Source organism: Vulpes vulpes, chromosome 15 (assembly GCF_048418805.1).
Source record: "Vulpes vulpes isolate BD-2025 chromosome 15, VulVul3, whole genome shotgun sequence".
Classification (NCBI taxonomy): domain Eukaryota; kingdom Metazoa; phylum Chordata; class Mammalia; order Carnivora; family Canidae; genus Vulpes; species Vulpes vulpes.
Window position 1 is genome coordinate 48,111,210 of NC_132794.1, and position 23,535 is coordinate 48,134,744.

Here is a 23,535-nt window from a genome sequence, read left to right on the forward strand (position 1 = left end):
TTTCTTTCCGAAACACTTCTCCACTTTTTGCCTGGGGACAGATGGTTTTATATTCTTAGGATAGCAGCAGGCAGCTAGCCTGTTCTTTAAAAACTCCTTTAGTTAATTATTCTGAATGCTTATTCCCTTACCTGGCACTTTAGTGTGGTACCTTGTTGAAATTCTGCAAGGAGAATGGTTGTTAACTCTGCCGCAGCCTTTTCATGGGCCCTCTACTAGAGTGACCTAATTGTCACTGCATTTGCATTTATTTTCTGACTTCCAGAATTTGTCACAATCCGTTGTTTACTAGCACACTCCTCCCACCCTGGTTGTTTATGTCAGGGATATATTCCCATTTGTATGTTTCTGCTGACATTTCAGGGGGTTTTAGAGAATGAGAGAAGGTAAATGTGTACGTGCCCACTGCCACTATGTTCAACCAAAAAAATCACATGCAGCCTTGCAGATTAGCCAGTCTGACCCTGGAATGCTAAAACAACTAGCAAAGACTGGATTTGGCACCTTTTGACACTTTACATTAAAACAATCCAATCAAGACAACAAAATTCTATTTTTAATTAATTAATTTTAAAAAGCCTTTTATTTATTTACTCATGAGAGACAGAGAGAGAGGCAGAGACACAGGCAGAGAGAGAAGCAGGCTCCATGCAGGGAGCCCGATGTGGGACTTGATCCTGGGACTCTGGGATCATGCCCTGAGCCAAAGGCAAATGCCCAACCGCTGAACCTCCCAGGCATCCCACAAGTAATAGATTTTAATATCCTCATTATGTATATGTCATCTCACCATCGGCCCAGGTCCTGAAATATAAAGTTAGCTGTGAGACTGATTCTTCCAAGTAAGAGAAGGAACCTCCACATAGTGAAGATCAGCATCAGCATAGAGGGCTGGCGCTTCTGGTTACTAAAGGTCTCTCAAACATTTCTGTGCCTATGAAAGTCTGGAAAACCACTCTTCGTGGGGAATTTCTTATCCACAAAGAATTCTGTTAAATGTGATTCTGTTCTCAGACTTGCCTACTTCCAGTTAAAATATCTTTTCTTTTTATTTTATTTTATTTTATTTTATTTATGATAGTCACAGAGAGAGAGAGAGAGGCAGAGACACAGGCGGAGAAAGAAGCAGGCTCCATGCACCGGGAGCCTGATGTGGGATTCGATCCCGGGTCTCCAGGATCGCGCCCTGGGCCAAAGGCAGGCGCCAAACCGCTGAGCCACCCAGGGATCCCAAAATATCTTTTCTTTTAAGGTTTTATTTGTTTATTCATGAGAGACACAGAGAGAGGCAGAGGCAGAGGGAGAAGCAGGCTCCATGCAGGGAGCCTGATGTGGGACTCGATCCTGGCACTCTGGGATCACTCCCTGAGCTGAAGGCAGATGCTCAACTGCTGAGCCACCCAGGCACCCCTAAAATATCTTTTCTTAAGATATTATCTTAAGAATAAATATCTTTTATTTTTTATTTTTTTAATTTTATTTTAATTTTAATTTTTTTATTTTTTATTTTTGGGTCAGCACCCGTGGAATAAATATCTTTGAGGAAGATTTTCCTAAGTATGCTATAAGGTAGAATATAATATTGACATGCTCTTTTATGAGTATACATTTTGAACAAATCTTACTTGTGTATGGGCTGCTTGGAGTATATATTTTTCTCTATTAAGTTAGTAGACAAATTTAAGAAGCTAAGTTTTAGAAAAATTGCCCAGATGATCTCCATTCTACTATAGAACAATTAATAATAATAAACTGTGTATTGTTTAGGAGTTTACAAAGATTGTTTTATACTGTTTATTTCATTCATTCATTCATTCATTCATTCATAAGAGACATAGAGAGAGAGGCAGAGACATAGGCAGATTGAGAGAAGCAGGCTCCCTGCGGGGATGAAGACCTGAGCCAAAGGCAGATGCTCAACCACTGAGCCACCCAGGTGCCCCTGTACTCTTTCATTTTAAGTTTGATACCATCAACAGTATTCCTCTTAGTCTTATAGAACTGCATTGTATATACAATCTAAATTGCAAGCGTAGAGTTTTTTTTTTTTTTTTTTTTTTTTTTTAAGTGTTAAAGGACAGGTTTAGGTCTTACTGACGTTGGAATTTCAAGACTGGATCCCTTTTAAGACTGAAGTTCAGGCTAGGTTATACACTCATCACCTGATACTAGACTAGACCCAGTATTTAAACTGTGCCTTTTCTCAGCTAAAATTACTCCAGCTTGTTAGACATTAAGCTGAAGTAGGTGGCTTTGCAATTCAAATGAGCCTTAATCTTCATTTAAAAGAGAGTAGTCATTGTTTCTTAACCTCTGTCAAAGAAGAGGAACCATTTTTGGTGATAATGTGGACTTTGTATTACTGGAATGTATTATGTAATAAGAGCCTAGTACGTGTTTGTTGAATTAAATAATCAGGACTGGAGTAATTATCTTTTATCATCTTAAGCAATGGCTTCTTCTGATTCATTCACTGATGTAAACATTACCCTAAGTGATCAAGGAAGATTAGAATCTAGAGTTATTTCAGAGCTTTGTACTCAGTCCCGTAGGTCAGTTTCTACCTACCTGTCACTACCAGATATGCTGGAGATGAGCTTCTTGAATTAATTCAGGACCATCTAAATGTTAAACCATTCTAAGAGAAACAGAGTATTAATATTAAAGGCTTCTGGATAAAAATAGGAACAATTTCATTAGCATTTATTAATTTTTTTTAAAGATTTTATTTATTTATTCATGAGAGACACAGCGAGAAATAAAGGCAGAGACACAGGCAGAGGGAGAAGCAGGCTCCATGCAGGAAGCCTGATGCGGGACTGATCCTGGGACTCCAGGATCAAGTCCTGGGCCAAAGGCAGGTGCTGAACCACTGAGCCACCCAGGGATCCCCTTCATTAGCATTTAGTACAAAGGGGACGGAGAAATAAATGTTCTCTCTTCTGTTAGTAAAGGTCTTGAAGGCAAGAATCAGGTTTATTTGAATTTTATTTTTATTTTTCTCCTTTTTTCTTTTTTGTCTGGAAATAATTTCAAATTTAAAGAAAAATTCCAAGAAGAATACAAAAAAAGTCCACATACCTGAAATCCAGATTTACCAATTGTTAATATTTTGCCACATACTTCAGTGTAACATTGTTGTGTCAAAGTCAATAAATTTAGCATTTTGGGCAGCCCTGGTGGCCTAGCGGTTTTGTGCCGCCTTCAGCCTGGGGTGTGATCCTGGAGACCCGAGATCGAGTCCCACGTTGGGCTTCCTGCACAGAGCCTGTCTGTCTCTCTCTCTGTCATGAATAAATAAATAAAATCTTTAAAAAAATTAGCATTTTGATATAGTACTATTATATAATCCCATATTCTGTACAGCCTGTATTCTGTTTTTACCTCTTGGCTCAGTAATGTCCTTTGTAGCAATGTTTTTCCTAGTCTAGATTGTGCATTGAGTTTGGTTTTGTATGTCTCTTTAGCCCCGTATGATCTGAAACAATCCTTTGCCTTTCTATGCCCTTCATGACATTCATTTTTTTGAGGAATACAGCACAGATATGTAATAGCTTTATATTCTTGGCACAAAATATCAACTAAGGTGTTTTTAGAAAATACTTACTGAACATTTTTGGGAGAGTACCTTTGAGGAAGTTTAATATGGGAAAGAAGTATGTGTGTGTGTGTCTGTCTGGTTTTAAAGATTTATTTATTAAGGTGTGTGGGTGGCTCAGTTGGCTGAGAATCTGCCTTTGCCTCAGGTCATAATCCCAGGGCCCTAGGATCTAGTGGAGTCAAGCTCCCTGAACAGTGGGGATTATAAAATAAAACAAAAAATAGGGATCCCTGGGTGGCGCAGCGGTTTGGCGCCTGCCTTTGGCCCAGGGCGCGATCCTGGAGACCCGGGATCGAATCCCACGTCGGGCTCCCGGTGCATGGGGCCTGCTTCTCCCTCCGCCTGTGTCTCTGCCTCTCTCTCTCTCTCTCTCTGTGACTATCATAAATAAAAAAAATAAATAAATAAAAATAAAACAAAAAATAAAAATTTTCTTTGGGCAGCCCTGGTGGCTAAGTGGTTTAGTGCCACCTTCAGCCCAGGGCCTGATCCTGGAGACCTGGGATCAAGTCCCATGTTGGGCTCCCTGCATGGAGCCTGCTTCTCCCTCTGCCTGTGTCTCTGCCTCTCTTTCTCGCTGTGTCTCTCATGAATAAATAAATAAAATCTTAAGAAAAAAAGATTTTATTTATATGAGAGAGAGAGAGAGAGAGAGAGCATGCATGAGCAAAGGAGGGGCAGAGGGAGAGAATTTCAAACGGACTCCCCACTAAGTGCAGAATCTGATGCAGCTGGATCCCATGACCCGGGATCATGACCTGAACTGAAGTCGGATGCTTAACCAACTAAGCCACCCAGGCACCCCAAGAAGAGTGGTTTGGGTTTTTTTAATTTTATTTATTAAGATTTTTTAAAAATTATTTATTTGTGAGAGAGGCAGAGACATAGGCTTAGGGAGAAGCAGAGGGAGAAGCAGGCTCCCTTTAGGGAGCCTGATGCAGGACCCTGGGATCATGCCCTGAGCCAAAGGCAGATGCTCAACCACTGAGCCACCCAGATACCCCAAGATTTTATTTTTAAGTAATCTCTACACCCAACATAGGGCTCAAACTCATAACCCTAAGATCAAGAGTCACACTCCACTGACTGAGATAGCCAGGTGCCTCAGAAGTATGTTTTTTTTTGTTTTTGTTTTTGTTTTTAGAAAAAGGAACATGTCCTTTGACATAGATTTATTTATTTATTTTTTTTAAAAGATTTTTTTTTTTTTTTTATTCTTGAGAGATAGAAGGAGAGACAGAGCCAGAGACACAGGCAGAGCCAGAGCCAGAGACACAGACAGAGGGAGAAGCAGGCTCCATGCACCGGGAGCCCGACGTGGGATTCGATCCCGGGTCTCCAGGACCGTGCCCTGGGCCAAAGGCAGGCGCCAAACCGCTGCACCACCCAGGGATCCCCTGACATAGATTTAAACCATACTTCTGCCACTTACTAGCTTCTTTACTTTTTCTCACTCTCAGTTTCCTCAACTCAAAGGGTACAGATAAAATGTTGGCTTGAAGAAATTAGATAATGTGTATAAACAGAGTGCCACGTGATGTGTATACAGTGAATGGCAGCTAATAATATTCATTTCAGCATAACTTACAAGTTGAGAGAGGATGACTGCTCTTGCAAGGTTCCAGGCTTAAATACTTCTCTAGCTCTGAGTCTGTAGAAGACAATGGAGAAAAAGCCAGATTCAGAGCATGGAAATATGGAAATTGTCACACTTTATTATTTCCTTGGACATTGCCTAAGAATTCCTTAGAATTCATAGTTGTTGTAGGTCTTACAGGGGTACAGGATATTTGCTAACCATACATAAGCTCTGTGGTTTGCATTGCTGTTCACTCTCAAAACTTAATAACTAAGTACAAAATGGTAATGTTCAAAGAATGATTTACAGGGACTGCTCAGTATTTGCTTGTCAGTTGTTTTATTGAAGTAACTTGTGTGACGAATTCCCTGGAATGTAGCATAGTCAAATCTGGCTTCTTCCACTCCTGAGTTGGTACAAGAAACACTTGGCACCTACTAAAGTGCTATTCTTTGCAGTTATTTGGTGTAATTTGCCACAGAAGTAAATTCCATGAGGTAATATTCTTGCTAGGTTGTACTCTTGCATGACTGAATGAGTACATGCTAAGGGCCAGTATTTTTTTAACTCAAGGTGATTTTTTGGCAGCCGGGAAGATTTCCAGCGAATTCCGGAACTTGCCATCAACCCATTGGGGGACCGGATCATTAATGCCTTCTTTCCAGAGGGGTGAGTCTGTGAGTTGTTGGCTTCCTTTCTGAGGCAAGTCTGGAATAATGTCATTGGTTGGGTCATTTTAGATCATGATCCTACTGATTATATTGAGCATCCTTAACTTGATCATATATAGAATATCTCTTCAAATAGGTATATAGAATATCTCTTCAAATAGGTATATGAGCCTATTTTCAAAATTTTGTCTTTTTTTTTTTTTTAAGATTTTATTTATTTATTCATGAGAGACACAGAGAGAGAAAGGCAGAGACATAGGCAGGGGAAGAAGCAGGCTCCATGCAGGGAGCCCGACATGGAACTCAACCCCGGTCTCCAGGATCACGCCCTGGTCTGAAGGCGGCGCTAAACCACTGAGCCACCTGGGCTGCCCTCAAAATTCTGTCCTTAATCTCTGTTTACCCTTATGTAAAACTAAAAATTTTTTAAACTTTTATTTGGAAATAATTTCAAATTTCTAGAAAAGTTGCTAAAACTGAAAATAATACAAAGAACTCCTGTATGTCTTTTACCCAGACACATCTATTGTTATATCATTAACATTTTGCCTCAATCGCTTATGCTGTCTCTCCATTCAAGCCAATGAAAATATAGTCAAGTCACATACATAATTATAAATTTTCTAGTACCCACATAAAAGTAAAAAATAAACAAGTTAAATTAACTTCGTTAATATATATTTTATTTATCCAACATATTTAAAATATCATTTAATATATAATCAATATATTGGGACACCTGGGTGGCTCAGAGGTTGAGTGGCTGCGTTTGGCTCAGGGTGTGATCCTGGGACCGAGTCCCACATCGGGCTTTGTGCATGGAGCCTGCTTCTCCCACTGCCTATGTCTCTGCCTCTCTCTGTGTCTCTCATGAGTAAATAAATATTAAAAAATATATATATAATTAATATTTTAAATTACTAATACATTACATTCTTTTTACCATAAAGTCTTTAAGATCTTTTTTTTTTTTAAGATTTTTATTTATTTATTCATGAGAGAGACAGAGAGAGAGAGGCGGGGGGGGGGGGGGGGGGGGCGGGCATGGCAGAGACACTAGCAGAGGGAGAGGCAAGCTCCATGCAGGGAACCTGATGTGGGACTTGAGCCTGGGACTCCAGAATCATGTCCTGAGTCAAAGGCAGGGGCTAAACTGCTGAGCCACCTGGGTGTCCCAAAGATTTTTTTTTTTAAGATTTTATTTATTTATTTGAGAGAGAGAGCATGAACAGAGGGGAGTGGCAGGCAGAGGGTAAGGGAGAAACAGGCTCCCCACTGAGCAGGGAGCTTAACATGGGGCTCCATCCTAGAACCCTGGGATCATGACCTGAGCTGAAGGCAGACACTCAACCCACTGAGCCACCAAGGCATCCCATATCAGTCATATTCCAATTTTAATCTCCTTTATGTCATTTTCCTCTCATCCAGTATAGGATCCAGTCGGGTCAGTTGTCATGTCTCTTTGGCTTCCTTGAATGTGGAACATTTCCACAATCTTTATTTTTCTTTTACAACATTGGATAAGGATACAGTCCTCTCTACCACACACACAGTTTGTTGAATAGATTTGGGTTTGTGTAATGTAGAACTAAGCTTTTTTTTTTTTTTTTAAACTTATTTATTTATTCATGAGAGACATATATATATAGAGAGAGGCAGAGACACAGGAGGAGGGAGAAGCAGGCTCCACGCCGGGAACCCGACGCGGGACTGGATCCCGGGACCCCAGGACCACGCCCCGGGCCAAAGGCAGGCGCCAAACTGCCGAGCCATCCAGGGATCCCCTGATATGTTTCAGTACCTAATACACTGACTTCAGAGTACTGAGTAAATATTTATTGATTTGATTAGGTACCTTTTTCTGAATAAAGCTTATTATATTATATTAAGTAATCTCTTTAACAACTTCTTCCTGGTTCCTCAAGACTTATCTGTATGACCCAAAGGACTTTAAAAAGTTCAGTGGTTGCCAATTTTTTAATAATAACACTAAGTGTCAGTGAGGATATTATCAGATAAAATGGAGAGGAAATTTAAGAACTCTGAACTGAGAACAAAGGAATTTGCAAATTGAAAAGTTGGGCATTCAGTAAAGCTGAGTGACAGAGTGAGAAGAGTAGCAGCAGCTAGTTTATGTGAAGACAGGAATCGAATCAAACTGACACTTGCTGTCTTCGCATTCATGTTGACCATGAGGAATCTCTTGCCCATCTTCATTTTTCTCTCCATAAACTACCCTGTTTGTTTCAGGTGTGGTTTTTATGCTGAATTCTTGAGTTTTTTTTTTTGTTTTTTTTTTTTTTTTTTTTTAAATTTTTTTTTTTTTTAATTTTTATTTATTTATGATAGTCATACAGAGAGAGAGAAACAGGCAGAGACACAGGCAGAAGGAGAAGCAGGCTCCATGCACCGGGAGCCTGATGTGGGATTCGATCCCGGGTCTCCAGGATCGCGCCCTGGGCCAAAGGCAGGCGCCAAACCGCTGCGCCATCCAGGGATCCCAATTCTTGAGTTTTTTTCCACTTCCTCCTTAGCCCATGCAGAGCATTGACCCTGTCCAGAGATAACTTTCACAACTATGGTTTGTGTCCAAACCTTTTGCAATGAAAAGTAAACCCAGTAGAGTCTTTTTGCCAACATTTTTTTCCGAGTTCCATAGTAACCATTGGTTATTAGAAAAAGCAGTTTGTGGGAAGCTTTTTGATTACAGTATCGCTTGCTGTCCTGTGCAATGTTCTGCTAAGGACACTAGGTAAGTGTACATGAGGTGCAGCAGGGCTGCACCACTAAACTCTTAGCAAGCTGCCCTTCTGCTCCCTGCTGTAATAAGATACAGATATTCCATTTCTGGGTTTTTTGTTTCTTTATCTAAAGTTGTGCAAGTGGAATTTTTTAAAATGAGATTTGAAAGTGAAGTATTGGCATTTTGTTCCCTTTTACTCAGAGACGTATATCAGTAATATTTGTACTCATTAATATGTTGTTCTGGCATATGACTTAAATCTCATTCCACATTATTCCTTAGACCTACTGCTACATTAGCAATATAGCTAACTTGAGAAACTAACAGTCCTTCCTTTGAGTACAGTGGGCTCATGACCTAGCTTTTGAACTCTACCCTTAGAAAGTCTGATCTGTGTGTCTGCCTGGCATTTAAGAGACCTGACATACCTCAACTATTCAGTGAGGCAAGGAAAAACTGGGATTTACTTTTAGGCCACATGAACCAGGCAACCTATTCTTTCCATGACTGCCATAAATAAAGAACTATGTCATGTGGGATATTCTTTTTTAATACTAAAGAATGTTGTTCATTCAAGTTTTAGAATTATTTCTCATAGGTTTACTGATTGTGGCATGGTAGAAAGATTTCCTCTAAAAGAAAAAAAAAAGAAAAGAAAGATTTCCTCTAGTCTTAAGTACCAGAAAAGCTTTATACATAAGTCTTCTAAACATTATGATCATGAGAAATGGGAAAAAGATCTATCCAATTATGAGGGGATAATAAAATCATAAGTAACACAATTATTTTGCAGACATTTAAAATATTTCAAAGTGTTTATATTAATTGGAGACATGCTTAAAAGTTTTAAAAAGCAGGATAGAAAATTGTATATGCAGTATGTTCACAGTTATCCAAAAAGCTTAGAAAAATAAATGGAAAAAAATATGTTAACAATAATTATAATTGATAGAGCTAAGAGTGTTATTTTTCTACTTCCCCTAAATTTCCAAAAATGTATTTATTGCTTTTATAACAAACTATTTATTTTAAAAGCTGCATTTCCATAGGATACTTTGACCTTAACATATCACTAGGCGTATGTGACTCTAGGGGAAACATGATTGGTGGCTGAGGCTGAGGAGTCATTGGGTTGACATAGCTAATTTACTGCTCCCTGTAGAGTTTGAAGCAGTGAATTCAAGTCCTGGCTTGCCTGTAACGTACCTGGTGCTACTTTGAAATCCTTTTTGGGAAAAGAGCTATAAGGAACTTTAGTAGGTGACTGTGTTGAGTTCTGTTAACCTCTCTAAGTCTGGTTAATCATTTATAATGTGGGAAAAATAATACCTGCCCCACAAGGTTGGGGTGACACTTAACAAAGGTATTTTATGAGCCCTGAAGAATCGTGCATATGGGGAAAGATCTCATTAAATGGACTTTCAGGCCACTCTAGCTAAAACTGTTGCCCGTATATTATTGAGTTAAGAATCACCCCGATTGAGATGGTGTTCTTTTTATTCTGTTTCCCAATCAGAGAGGACCAGGTAAACTTCCGTGGATTCATGAGAACTTTGGCTCATTTTCGACCCATTGAGGATAATGAAAAAAGCAAAGATGTGAATGGACCAGAGCCACTCAATAGCCGAAGCAACAAACTGCACTGTAAGGAGATAAAGTTTTCTGGCTTAAAATATTGGCTTTCATTCCTTATAAATCATTTATTTACTCATTCCTTCATTGAGCAAGCATTTACAAGAGCATAGTGATGAAGAGCTCAAGACTGTGGAATTACACTGACTGGGTTTGATTTCCAGCTCTGCCGCGTTTTGGTCATGTGACTTGGGGCAGATTATTTAAAATCTTTGGGCCTTGGTTTCCTCTTCCGTAAAATGGGAAGTTAAGGGGTTTCACATAAGGATGTTGTGATGATTAAATTAGTTGAAATATGTCAAATACTTGAAATAGTGCCCAGGAGTAAGAACTTAGCAGCTAATATTATCTTTAAAATTCAGAGAATGCTTACCATGCACCAAGCAGTGTAGTGAGTCCTAGAGCAACAACAGTGAATAAGACCTAGCCCCATCACAAGGAAGAATGGCTGCGCTCAGCCTATTTTAGAATTTGATGGATGCTGGATAGGAGTTAAGTAGGAGTAGACAGTTGGCTTAGTGCAATATTTAACTTTTGTCCCCCTGCCTCTTACCTCCTTTCCTTGGCTATTTGTTAGATTTCCCTTTGCCCTTGTTGATTTCTCTATGAGATTGCTCAATCCCTTACAACACTTTTCTAGAAATTGAAATTGAACTTCTCTTTTCATTCAACACAAGCTGAAATGGAAATGTATTACGTTGATAGAACCCAGGCTTCTCTTACAAGAGTGCACAGTGATGTACAGAGAGATCTTTGAAGCCACAGAATAAATGGGACCCATCAAGTTTTTATTGGATGACTTAAAGAAAAATAAAAAGCTGTTGTTTTTTTTTTTAAGATTTTATTTATTTATTTGTGAGAGACCAGAGAGGCAGAGACATAAGCAGAGGGAGAAGCAGGCTCCTTGCAGGGAGCCCGATGTGGGACTCAATCCCCAGACCCAGATGCCCCAAGACTTAAACTTTCAACTTGGGCCACATCCTCAGATTTCCCTGGCTATGGGGCTATGACTTTACTCCTCTCTTGATATTTTAGGTAAAGAGTTTCAGTGCTGAAATAAGTTTTGTTATATAGGACAGGGAAGATTTTTGAACCAAAACAATAAAATATTGCTCTTCTTTACCACAATATCAGATACCTTAATGAAGAGCAGAAAACTAAGTACAAAGAAAATAATGTAGAAGAAAATAGAACTCTGATAAATAGTTCTCAAATGTATTGAATACTTTATGTTAATGGATTCTAATTTCTTCTTTCAAGACTAAATACCATTTGATACAAAGTCTGAGTCTCAATGTTTTCAGAGTTTCAGCATATATTTAGTACATGTTTGCCTGATTCTGACATTAGCATAATAGAAATTTTCTTATTCATTATTGTCAGACCAGGAATTTAATAATAATTGAAAAAGCCAGCTATAACATAGAATCACAGAAGAGGATATATGGTTTAACATTTTATTTTACCTTAAAATATTTAAGAACACATTCACTGTACAATCTTTTGTACAGTGTGGGACTAAGAGTTTTTTTGGTTTATTTTCATAAAAGTCTGCTGAAAAAAAAAAAAAAGTCTGCTGATGGGAGTCATGTGATGTTTTTGTATAGAGCACATCTATAATGTCTAAGATTTCTGGTTACAGTTTCTTTTAAGTGGAAAAAGAGCTTAAAGATACTTGTAAAGCATTCCAAAAATAGAATTTTTCTGTTGTTTACATTTTTCCTCCATCTCTTAAACTTGTTCTGCCATATTTATGTTAACACATTTTTTCCAGTAACTTAATTTTGAGTCTTTCAGAAGTAATTTGTCTAATTTTTAAAAAAAATTTATTTATTCATGAGAGACACACAGAGAAAGAGAGGCAGAGAGAAAAACAGGCTCCATGCAGGAAGCCCAATGTGGGACTTGATCCCGGGACTCCAGGATCACGCCGTGGGCCAAAGGCAAGTGCTCAACTGCTGAGCCACCCAGGTGTCCCTAATTTGTCTAATTTTCACAGAAACAATAACTTTTCACATACATGTTTTGCTTTTTATTAATTATATAGGGTTTTTTTTTTTAAAGTACAAATAGCACAGTTTTAGGGAGGTGTATACACTTGGCTCTTGGTCAGCATACAACTCAGCTGGTAGAGTAGACTCAAGTGTTGCCTATTAGTTACAAGTTGTGTGCCATCACATCATTTGGAATGATTTGCAAATCACAGAGGGAGAGAATCCGTGAATCAAGTGAGTTGGTTAAGGAGAAGACAGTAAAGAGACATTCTGTGCTCTTTTTTTTTTTTTTTGACATTCTGTGCTCTTATGAAAGCGCAGAATGAAACTATGCTTGCTTTTCTAATCCAGGATTAAAGAAGACTTTAAAGGTCATTAGACCTAACACATACCTATTACCTGAATTCCCTGCCTAGCATGGGCTCTACTTTTGGGGGTGGGGAGATTCTACTTTTTTTAAGTCATGAATTCCTTTGGCAGTCTGTTGAATCATACTGACCCCATCTCAGAATATTTTTGAAAGCATAAAATCAAATGCATAGGACTATGAAGAAAACCAATTATATTGAAATTCAATTGACAAAAAAATTAAGGCAACTTTGTGACAGAGTAGAAGCGCTTCTTTGTGATTGATTGATTGATTGATTGATTGGAGAGACAGAATGCAGGCACACTTGCATCCTCCAGCATGGGGAGGGGCAGAGAGAGAGGGAGAGAATCTCCAAGCAAACTCCCTGCTGAGCATAGAGCCCATTCTGGGGTCCTATCTCAGGACCCCAAGATCATGACCTGAGCCAAAATCAAGAGTTGAGAGTTTAAGGGACTGAGCTCCTCCTACCCAGGTACCCCAGAAAGAAGATTTTTTTTTTTAGATTTTAATTATTTATTTTAGAGATAGATGGGGGATGTGCAAGCAGGAGGAGGAGCCCGTGGAGCTGAAGTGGGGCTTGATCCCCCAACCCTGAGATCATGACCTGAGCCAAAATCAAGAGTCAGATGCTTAGGATGCCTGGGTGGCTCAGCAGTTGAGCAGCTGCCTTTGGCCCAGGGCTTGGTCCCAGAGTCCCAGGATCGAGTCTCACATCAGGCTCCCTGCATGGAGCCTGCTTCTCCCTCTGCCTGTGTCTCTGCCTCTCTCTGTGTCTCTCATGAATAAATAAATAAAATCTTAAAAAAAAAAAAGATGATAAACAGTAATTATTAGGGTAATGCAAATGAAGACTACCTTATACTTGTTATGATGGCTATTATCAAAAATAAACACAAATAACACAAAATAACAGGTATATTGTTTAGGATCTAGAGAAATTGGGGGTACTTGGGTGGCTCAGTCAGTTTTGTCTTCCTTCTCCCTCCCTTTGTGATCTTTCTCACTCTCTCTCAAATAAATATATAAAAATCTTTTAAAAAGATATAGAGAAATTGGAACCCTTGTGCATTGTTGGTGGAAATGTAAAGTGGTATAACCCTGTGGAAAACAGTGCGGTGGTTCCTCAAAAAACTAAAAATGGGGGCTCCCTGGGTGGCTCAGTGGTTGAGCACCACCTACCTGCCTTTGGCCCAGGGCGTGATCCTGGAGTCCCAGGATCCAGTCTCACGTCGGGCTCCCGACATGGAGCCTGCTTCTCCCTCCTCCTGTGTCTCTGCCTCTCTCTCTCTCTCTCTCTGTCTATCATAAATAAATAAATAAGTAAATCTTTAAAAAAAAAAAACTAAAAATGGAACTACCATATAATTCAGACTTCCACTTCTGGTTATGTATCCAGAAGAATTGAGAGCAAGGTCTTGAAGAGATGTGGCTATAGCCACATTCTTAGCAGCATTATTCACAATAGCTAAAAGAGAAAGCAACTCCTTATCCATCCATAAATGAGTGGATAAGCAAAACTGTGCTATATATATAGAATTGAATATTATTCAGACTTAAAAAGGAAGGAAATTTCAATAATCCACAACACAGATGAACCTTGAGATCATGATTCCAGTCACAAAAAGACAAATAGTGTATGAGTCCACTGATATGGGTACTTAGAGGTAGTCAAAATCAACAAAATATATAATGATGATTGCTGAGGATAGGGGAAGGAGAGAATGGGGAGTAATTTAATAGGTATAGAGTCACTTTTGCAAGATGAAGTGAGTTATGGGATGGATGATGGTAAAACAATATCAATGTGTATTTTACCCCAATAGAAAAAAAAGAAAAACTAGTAGGTAAAACAAATTGGACCCCTTGTGGTTTTTTAAAAATTTCTGCATTATAGATCTTTCAAATTACCAAGCAGTTAAGAAAAAAATTCTACTTCTTCAGCTTTGTATTCCCATGTATTGATCCAGATATTTTATGCAATATATGGATTAGAGTCCTTTCTTTGTAATTCATTTCCTTTATAAATTGCTGTGGTCTGTGTGCCTTAATTCACACTGACCTTGAAGAAAATATTCCAAACAGATTTGGTAGTTACTTGGTGTATCTGTTAGGATATACCTTTAGCTGACTCATCTGGATTCAACAATAAGAAAGTATATTATCTCACTTTACAAATCAGGTGAGACAGGGACGCCACGGTGGCTCAGTGACTGTCTGCCTTTGGCCCTGGGCATGACCCTGGGATCTGGGCGAGTCCCGCATCACGCTCCTTGCCAGGGAGCCTGCTTCTCCCTCAGTCTATGTCTCTGCCTCTCTTTATGTGTCTCTCATGAATGAATAAATAAAATCTTTAAAAACAAACAAACACAAATCAGGTGAGGCAGATGTCAGAGTTTATTGTGTTTGTTTCTATTGCTCTGCTCTGCCATCCTTATGATCTGCTTCATCCAAAGGCATGGCTCCTTGTGGTCACATGATGGCTTTCATCAGCAACTAGGCTGTATGTTTCCTTGTTCACATCTAATGGGAGAGAGATAGCTGTGGATGAGAGTCTGTTTAGGAAGGAAGGAAGGCACAGAATGACACAGAAATGGCAAACTTTGTTTCTTTTCCTTCCTTACTTCTTCCTTCCTTCCTTCTTATTTTTTTTTAAGTAGGCTCCATGCCCAATATGGGGCTTGAACTCATAATCCAGAGATCAAGAGTTGCATGCTCTACCAGCTGAGCTAGCCAGGTGCCCTTAGAAATGGCAAACTTCAGAATAAGATAAAATAATAGCAAAGTACTGTGACGGTTATACATAGTTTTTCCATTACTTTAGTCTTGAATTTCAGACCAACTTCACAGGAAGCTGAAAACCAATTAGAATTCTCATGCACTCTATCTGTTGGGATCATGTTCATGTGATTAGATCAGTGAAACCAAAGCCATGGAGGAGTCTTGTGTCTCTACTTCTGTTTGTATATCGGTTTTCTCTGAATTTCCCACTGAGCTAAAGAACCAAGCAAGATGGCACCTCTTGGTGTAAACTAAGAGCAATTGAACGTTGTATATATATCTAGCAACATATTTGCCATTAAGACACATTTAGGGATCCCTGGGTGGCGCAGCGGTTTGGCGCCTGCCTTTGGCCCAGGGCGCGATCCTGGAGACCCGGGATCGAGTCCCACGTCGGGCTCCCAGTGCATGGAGCCTGCTTCTCTCTTTGCCTATGTCTCTGCCTCTCTCTCTCTCTCTCTCTCTCACTGTGTGCCTATCATGGAAAAAAAAAAAAAAAAAAGACACATTTACCTTCTACATTTACCTATTTAAAAATATGAGTTTCTAGAACCAAATTTGATTATGATCCATCTTTTACATAGAATAGGAACTCTGACAGCACATTCGGTTCTATTTCTTTTTTTATGCTCCAGTGAAAGAATGTCAAGGACAACCACCAAGGCTTAACTGTACCTATGTAGGCACAGGCCCAAGCACACATAGTACTACTGATCTGTTTGTCTTTAAGGAATTGTTCCGAATTGCTCTCCTTTTCAGATCAGTGAGGTTATGTCTTACATGAAAGGTACAACCCACCTTACAGTGGTCCAGGGTATGTGTGGTAAGTAAGGGAGAGATCTATAAGCTTCCCTGTTGATATTCTAATTGTCTTAGATGATTGAAGTTTTGTGGGTTTTTTAAAAAGATTTTTAATTTATTTATGTGAGAGAGTGAGAGCATGAGCAGGGGGGCGTAGACTCTCTACTGAGCAGGAAACTTCATTCAGGGCCCACTCCCATGACTGTAGGACCATGACCTGAGCCGAAGGCTGATGCTTCACTAGATAAACCACGAAGGCACCCCTGAAGTTTTTTACAACACATAATGAATGATGTGGGAAATAAGGAGTCTGCATGAAGCTCTTATATTTGAATGATGAGGAAATATTGTAAAGTGGAGTTAGGGAGAGTAGCCAAGAAGAAACCGTGAGCAATATATTTGCGATAGCTAAAAGGTGGAAGCAACCCAAATGTCCATTGAAAGATGAAAGGAGGGGTGCCTGGGTGGCTTAGGTGGTTAAGCATCTGCCTTCAGCTCAGGTCATGATCCCAGGGTCCTGGGATCAAGCCCCGCATCAGCTCCCTGCTCAGAGGGGAGTCTGCTTCTCCCTCTCCCTCTGCCCTTCCCCCCACCACCTTGTTCATGCTTGCTCTGTCACTCTCTCAAATAAATAAATAAAATCTTTAAAAAAAAAGATGAAAGGATACAAGAAGTGTGTTACATACAGACAGACCTTATTTGGTCTCAAAAAAAGGAGATTCTGCCACATGCTACATGGGGATGAACCTACTCAGGCTTAAAAAAAAAATAACAAGCCAGACAAAAGGATAGATATTGTTTGATTCTTTTTTTTTTTAAGATTTTATTTATTTATTCATGAGAGACACATAGAGAGAGGCAGAGACATAGGCAGAGGGAGAAGCAGGCTCCATGCAGGGAGCCGGACATGGGACTCGATCCCAGGACTCCAGGATCACGCCCTGGGCTGAAGGCGGTGCTAAACCGCTGAGCCACCTGGTCTGCCCCTGTTTGATTCTTCTTATATGAGGTTCCTAGAGTAGCACAAATTCACAGAAAGTCGTCAGAGATTAGAGATGGGGGAAAATGGGGAGTTCTTGTTTAATGGGTCAGAGTTTCATGGGGAAGATGAAAAAGTTCTGGAGATGGGTGGTGGTGGTGGTGTTTACACAACAGTGTGAAAGTACTTTAACTGTACATTGTAAAAGAGTCAAAATGGTAAATTTTATGTATATTTTACCACAGTTTTGGGTTTTTTTATTTTTTATTTTTTATTTATTTTTTTAATATTTTTTTTCTTAATTTATTTATGATAGTCACACACACAGAGAGAGAGAGGCAGAGAGACAGGCAGAGGGAAAAGCAGGCTCCATGCACTGGGAGCCCGACATGGGATTTGATCCTGGGTCTCCAGGATCGCGCCCTGGGCCAAAGCCAGGCGCCAAACCACTGCACCACCCAGGGATCCCCTGTTTTGTTTTTTTTTAAAGAAGAATCAGTGTCTTAAAGGTAAAGATTTGACTGAGATCATTCATTGGTCTTTCATTAAGCAAATGTTTGAGCAACTCCTCCTGTATGCCAGGCACTAATTTAGTCCCATGATACAATGATTCATAAATCAAATAAGGTCTTTGCTTTCATAGAGCTTACGATCTAATAAGGGAGACAGACCACATGGAAAAATACAGATGGGTTGCCAGGTTGGCTTAATTAAGTGTCCGACTCTTGATCTCAGCTCAGGTCTAGATCTCAGGGTCATGAGTTCAAGCCTTGTGTTGGGCCCCACTCTGGGCATGGAGCCTACTTAAAAAAAAAAAAGATGAAGAAACAACGTTTATGATCGTGGCAAGGTCTGTGAAGGAAACGAATAAGGTGAGATGAGAAAGTGATAGGGAATGCCGCTGCATTAGAAGGATTCATGAGTGAAAGCCTCTCTGAGCTAAACAGAGCAGAACATGAGAAGAACAGAAGAGAGCCCTAGGCACAGGTAACAGTGGGGGTAAATGAATACTTGGAATGTTCAGAGAACAAAGCATTACCAAGAAAGTAGTGAGTGGTTTGAAAGGAGGATAGAGAGGTAATGGGAGGTAGATGACATTTATTGAACTCTTACTGCGTGCCCAGCACTGTTTCAGGTGTCTTTCATGTATCAACTCATTAGTCCTCACAACCTTATGTGGTGGATTCTGTTATCCTCATTTTGATTACACCTTTTGGGTGTATGAGGCATGAAGAAGTCAAATAATTTGTTCACGTTTCCATAGATAGTAACCTTCAGAGCCAGAATTCAGCAGAGCCAGAGTCTTAAGCGTACCATATTGCTTTGACATCAGTGTCAGGAGCTCAGAGGAGAGGTCTAAGCTGGAGTTGCACATTTGGGAATTGTGAGCACCAGAAAGCATTTAAAGCAAGAAGACAGCTCTGGATTAGGAGAGTACAAATCATAGGACCAAAGAATGGGGAGACAAAAGAGAGATGAGATGAAGAAAGACAGAAATGTTAACAAATGGCTCAGTCGTTTGAGCATTTGTTATCTTGGCGAAAATGTCTTTGCTGATTTAGGGCCCAGAACTGCCTGATAGGAATCCAAGTCAGTTAAGAAACAACAACTAATGCTGTGGTTTTTTTCTCAAAGGTCCTATCAGGTAATCTCTGCATTTACGTCTCTGCCAATGTCTTCCTCTGCTCAGGCGGCTGTAACAGAACACCATAGACTGAGTGACTTAAACAACAGACATTTCTCACATTTCTGGAGACTGGAAGTCTGAGAACAGGTTGCCAGCACAGTCAGGTTCTTCGTGGGGGTCTTCCTGCTTTACCCAGAGGAGCCCCCCCTTTCCTTGCTGTATCCTCACATGGGGAGGGAGGTGGAAACAGCGAAGAAGAGAGATTTCCTGTCTCTAGTTTTAATAAGGGCATTAATTCCATCATGAAGACCACATCCTCATGACCTGATCAAACCCTAATTATCTCCCAAAGGCCTCACCCCTTAATAGCATCACAGTGGGGATTCAGAGTTCCAACATAAGAATTTTGGGAGGAAAAAAAAAAAAAAAAAGAATTTTGGGAGGATACAAACATTTAGTCCTTGGCAGCTGAGTTTTAAGAACTAGCAGTTAAGGGAGCACCTGAATGGCTCAGTCAGTTAAGCACCTGACTCTTGATTTCAGTTTAGGCCATGATCTCAGGGTCCTGAGATTGAGCCCCATGTCAGGCTCTGCTCTCAGTGAGGAGTCTGCTTGAGATTCTCTCTTTCCCTTTGCCCTTCCTCCTGCTCCCACATTTGTGCGTTCTCTCTCTCTCTCTCTCTCTCTCTCTCAAATAAATAAATCTAAAAAAAATTTAGGGCAGGCTGGGTGGCTCAGTGGTTTAGCGCCGCCTTCAGCCCAGGGCCTGATCCTGGAGACCTGGGTCCCACATCAGGCTCCCTGCATGGAGTCTGCTTCTCCCTCTGCCTGTGTCTCTGCCTCTCTCTCTCTGTGTCTCTCATGAATAAATAAATAAAATCTTAAAAAAAAATTAGCAGTTCAGGCTTCTGTAAGTGCCTTGACAGAAGGGATATGTTTATAACAGCTGATTAAAAAATTCAGAAACCGGAACGCCTGGCTAGCTCAGTTGGTAGAGCGTGCTACTCTTGATCTTGAGGTCATGAGTTCAAGTCCCACGTTGGGTGTGATTACTTTTTAAAAAAAGAAAAGTTTAAAAAAATTCAGAAACAGTTATTTGTGGGTTACATAGCAAACAGATTTCCATTCTAAAATCATCCTTAAGAGTGCTTAGTAGATAACACGTTTTATGTATTTTAAACTTAACATATACGGGTATGTGTGTGTCTGTTCACTCTGGGGAATATATTAAACACAAATTCTGGGGATCCCTGGGTGGCTCAGCAGTTTTGCACCTGCCTTTGGCCCTGGGCACGATCCCGGAGTCCCGGCATTGAGTCCCACGTCGGGCTCCCGGCATGGAGCCTGCTTCTCCCTCTGCCTGTGTCTCTGCCTCTTTCTCTCTATGTCTATCATAAATAAATAAATCTTAAAAAAAAAAACTATCAAAAAATAAACACATATTCTTTTAGGAATACTAATGATCCTGGTCTTTTTTTTTTTTTTTTTTTTTTTTTGAGATTTTTATTGATAAAATACATCAGTTGATGTATTGGCATCAATACAATGCATGATGGCATTGTACATAAGATGCCATCAGTTATGAGATACATTTCAATTTCTTAAATGTCATAATGTCTTTAAAAGATCCAGAAGTCATGTCAGTTGTTCTTGAAAAACTATTTGTTGTCAGTTTTCTGTCTGGTGTCTTTACATATTTACTTCCTTGAGAAAGGGCAAAACACTACTAATTTCCAGTAACTTCTCGTTTTCCCCTACCAGTTGCTTTTCGACTCTATGACTTGGATAAAGATGACAAGATTTCCCGTGATGAACTGTTACAGGTAGGTGGGAGAGCTGCCATGCATGTGTACAACTTGTTTGGGCTCTGCTTGCTTATTCTTTTGAGCGGGAATTGTTCTTTCAGTAAGCATTTATTTAACACATGCTGGTGCACAGTCCAGTGAAATGGCTGGAAACGTGAAATGGCTCATTGAGTTCTCCAAGCCAGATGTCTTTGCTATTTAAAAGCCAACTAAAAAAAAAAAAGCCAACTAAATGTCTCTTAGGTGCTGACTGGCAGAGCTAAACTATGCGAGATGGTCTAATTCAGATAGTTCAACTATTGCTTTATCAAGCTTATTGATGTCCAGGTAATTCTGGTGATAGTTAGGTAAATTCTTCTGCCTGTCTGTCCCTGGGCTTGACATAAGAGTCAAGGAATTGTTGCCAGGCCGATGTACGCTGAGCCGACTGCTCACTGTCCTTTGTTGCTCTTGTCCTCCCACTAGCAGTGACTAGCATTTCATCCTCTTAGCATTGCCCTCCTCTTCCCTTCTCCACTTCCTTTCTTCCTTTTCCTTTTCTTTCCATTCCTTTTCTTTCTTCTCTCCCCCACTTTCTCTTTTTTTTTCTTTTCTTTAATATTTATGAGTCTAGAGGACCCTAGGAAGCTAATACATTCAGGAATTTCCTGGGGAGATTTCTCTATTTCAAGATACACCTAAAAAGTAAAGTGGGTTCCACTCACCCCAAAGGAAATCTGAATTCATTCAGTGTTTTGAGGAGTCTCCCAAGCTGAGGATTACTTGGCCAGATTAAGGACCAGCCTAAAGTATTCCTATATTTCTGTGTCTGAGCAAAATTCAAAATAGTCTGCAGGTCAGTGCTAGTGTTCTTTGCTTTTTTTGTTGTTGTTGTTCTTTGCTTTTGAGTTGGGGATATTTTTTTCTTCACTGAGAAGAAATACTTTATTGCAAATTGCTATATATGGGCTAAGTTCTGAGGAAAAAAGACAGAGGTAGTCCCTCTATAGTTGAATGTTTTCATCCGCTGGCCCAAATCTGGCTGCCAGAAAGATTTTTTGGAGTGGTAGATTGAGTTTTGTTAGGATTTTAAAAAGCCAGAGGCAAAAAAAAAAAAAAAAAAAAGCAAGGAGTAGAGAGATCATATATATGGCCAGAGTGCCAGTCAGTGCCACTAGAGTGTTCCTCAGGTTCAAAATGACTTTAGGACAAATATGTTCGTGGACTATCATGTCAAAGAGCTAGCTTTATCCTAGCAGAAAGAGGATATGAAGATCTTACCAACGTGAGAAGAAAACAAAGTTCACCTTTCTAGGCACTGCCTTGTCTAAAATATTTGGAGATATACAGTCCTTAACTATTCAGTGGATGTTTAAAAGTTCATGGTGAGGGGATCCCTGGGTGGCGCAGCGGTTTGGCGCCTGCCTTTGGCCCAGGGCGCGATCCTGGAGACCCGGGATTGAATCCCACGTCGGGCTCCTGGTGCATGGAGCCTGCTTCTCCCTCTGCCTGTGTTTCTGCCTCTCTCTCTCTCTGTGTGTGACTATCATAAATAAAATAAATTAAAAAAAAAAAAAAAAGAAAGCTTTTAAAAAAAATAAAAAAAATAAAAAAAATAAAAGTTCATGGTGAGTTTATCCTAAGGGAAGGTTAAGTGGCTATTCCTAGTATGATTTTTATTTTTATTTTTATTTTATTTTATTTTATTTTATTTTATTTATTTATTTTTTTTATGATAGTCACAGAGAGAGAGAGAGAGGCAGAGACACAGGCAGAGGGAGAAGCAGGCTCCATGCACCGGGAGCCTGATGTGGGATTCGATCCCGGGTCTCCAGGATCGCGCCCCGAGCCAAAGGCAGGCGCCAAACCGCTGCGCCACCCAGGGATCCCGTAGTATGATTTTTAAATAAAAAGCCCTGGGGATTTGGGGGGATTTGGGGGGCTGCTTGATATGTACATTATTCTTGATTGTGGTGGTAGTTTTATGTGTGTCTACATATGTCAAAACGTGACATTGCACATTTTAAATATAGTTTATTGTATATATCAATTATGCTGCAATAGATGATAGTTGCTCTACTCTATGAGGCTAGTGTAACTTTGATGTGAAAACCTTGTAAAGACTGCATAAGGACATTACAGTGCAATTTCTTTCATTCACATAGATGTAAAAATGCTAAACAAAATACTGATACATTAAGTCCAGCAGTTATACAAAGGATGCTGGACTTTAGCCAAAGTGGGTTTATTTCAGGAATTCAAAGTTGCTTTAAAATTAGAAAATCAAGGATCCCTGGGTAGCTCAGCAATTGAGCTTCTGTCTTTGACTCAGGTCATGTTCCCAGGGTCCTGGGATCGAGTCCCATATCAGGCTCCCCACAGGGACCCTGCTTCTCCCTCTGCCTGTATCTCTGCCTCTCTCTGTGTATCTCATGAATAAATAAAATCTTTTTAAAAAAATAAAATTAGAAAATCAATCAATATATTTTGCCACATTAACAGATTAAAGTAGAAAAATGGAGTTGTCTTTTCCACAGAATAAAAGCATTAGATGAAATTCATCATCCATTCATGTTTTTTTTTTTTGAAAGATTTATTTATTTATGATACACACAGAGAAAGAAAGGCAGAGACATAAGCAGAGGGAGAAGCAGGCCCCGTGCAGGAAGCCCGGTGTGGGACTTGATCCCAGGACCCAGGGTTCACGCCCCGAGCCAAAGGCAGACGCTCAACCACTGAGCCACCTAGCCATCCCTCTATTCATGATTTTTTTTTTTTAAAGATTTATTTATTTATTTATTTATTTATTTTTTTATGATAGACAGAGAGAGAGAGAGAGAGGCAGAGACACAGGAGGAGGGAGAAGCAGGCTCCATGCCGGGAGCCCAACGTGGGACTCAATCCCGGGACTCCAGGATTGTGCCCTGGGCCAAAGGCAGGCGCTAAGCCGCTGAGCCACCCAGGGATCCCCTCCAT

General features: G+C 40.0%; 1 protein-coding gene across 1 annotated transcript in view; it reads left to right on the top strand.

Moving 5' to 3' along the window:
• CHP1 (calcineurin like EF-hand protein 1) overlaps positions 1-23,535 on the top strand; it is a 47,135-nt gene that overhangs the window by 18,864 nt on the left and 4,736 nt on the right. The window contains exons 3-5 of the mRNA XM_025998498.2: positions 5,769-5,849; positions 10,111-10,238; positions 20,537-20,598. Of these exons, the coding sequence (XP_025854283.1) occupies positions 5,769-5,849; positions 10,111-10,238; positions 20,537-20,598 (271 nt within the window). The remainder of the gene's footprint in view (positions 1-5,768; positions 5,850-10,110; positions 10,239-20,536; positions 20,599-23,535) is intronic.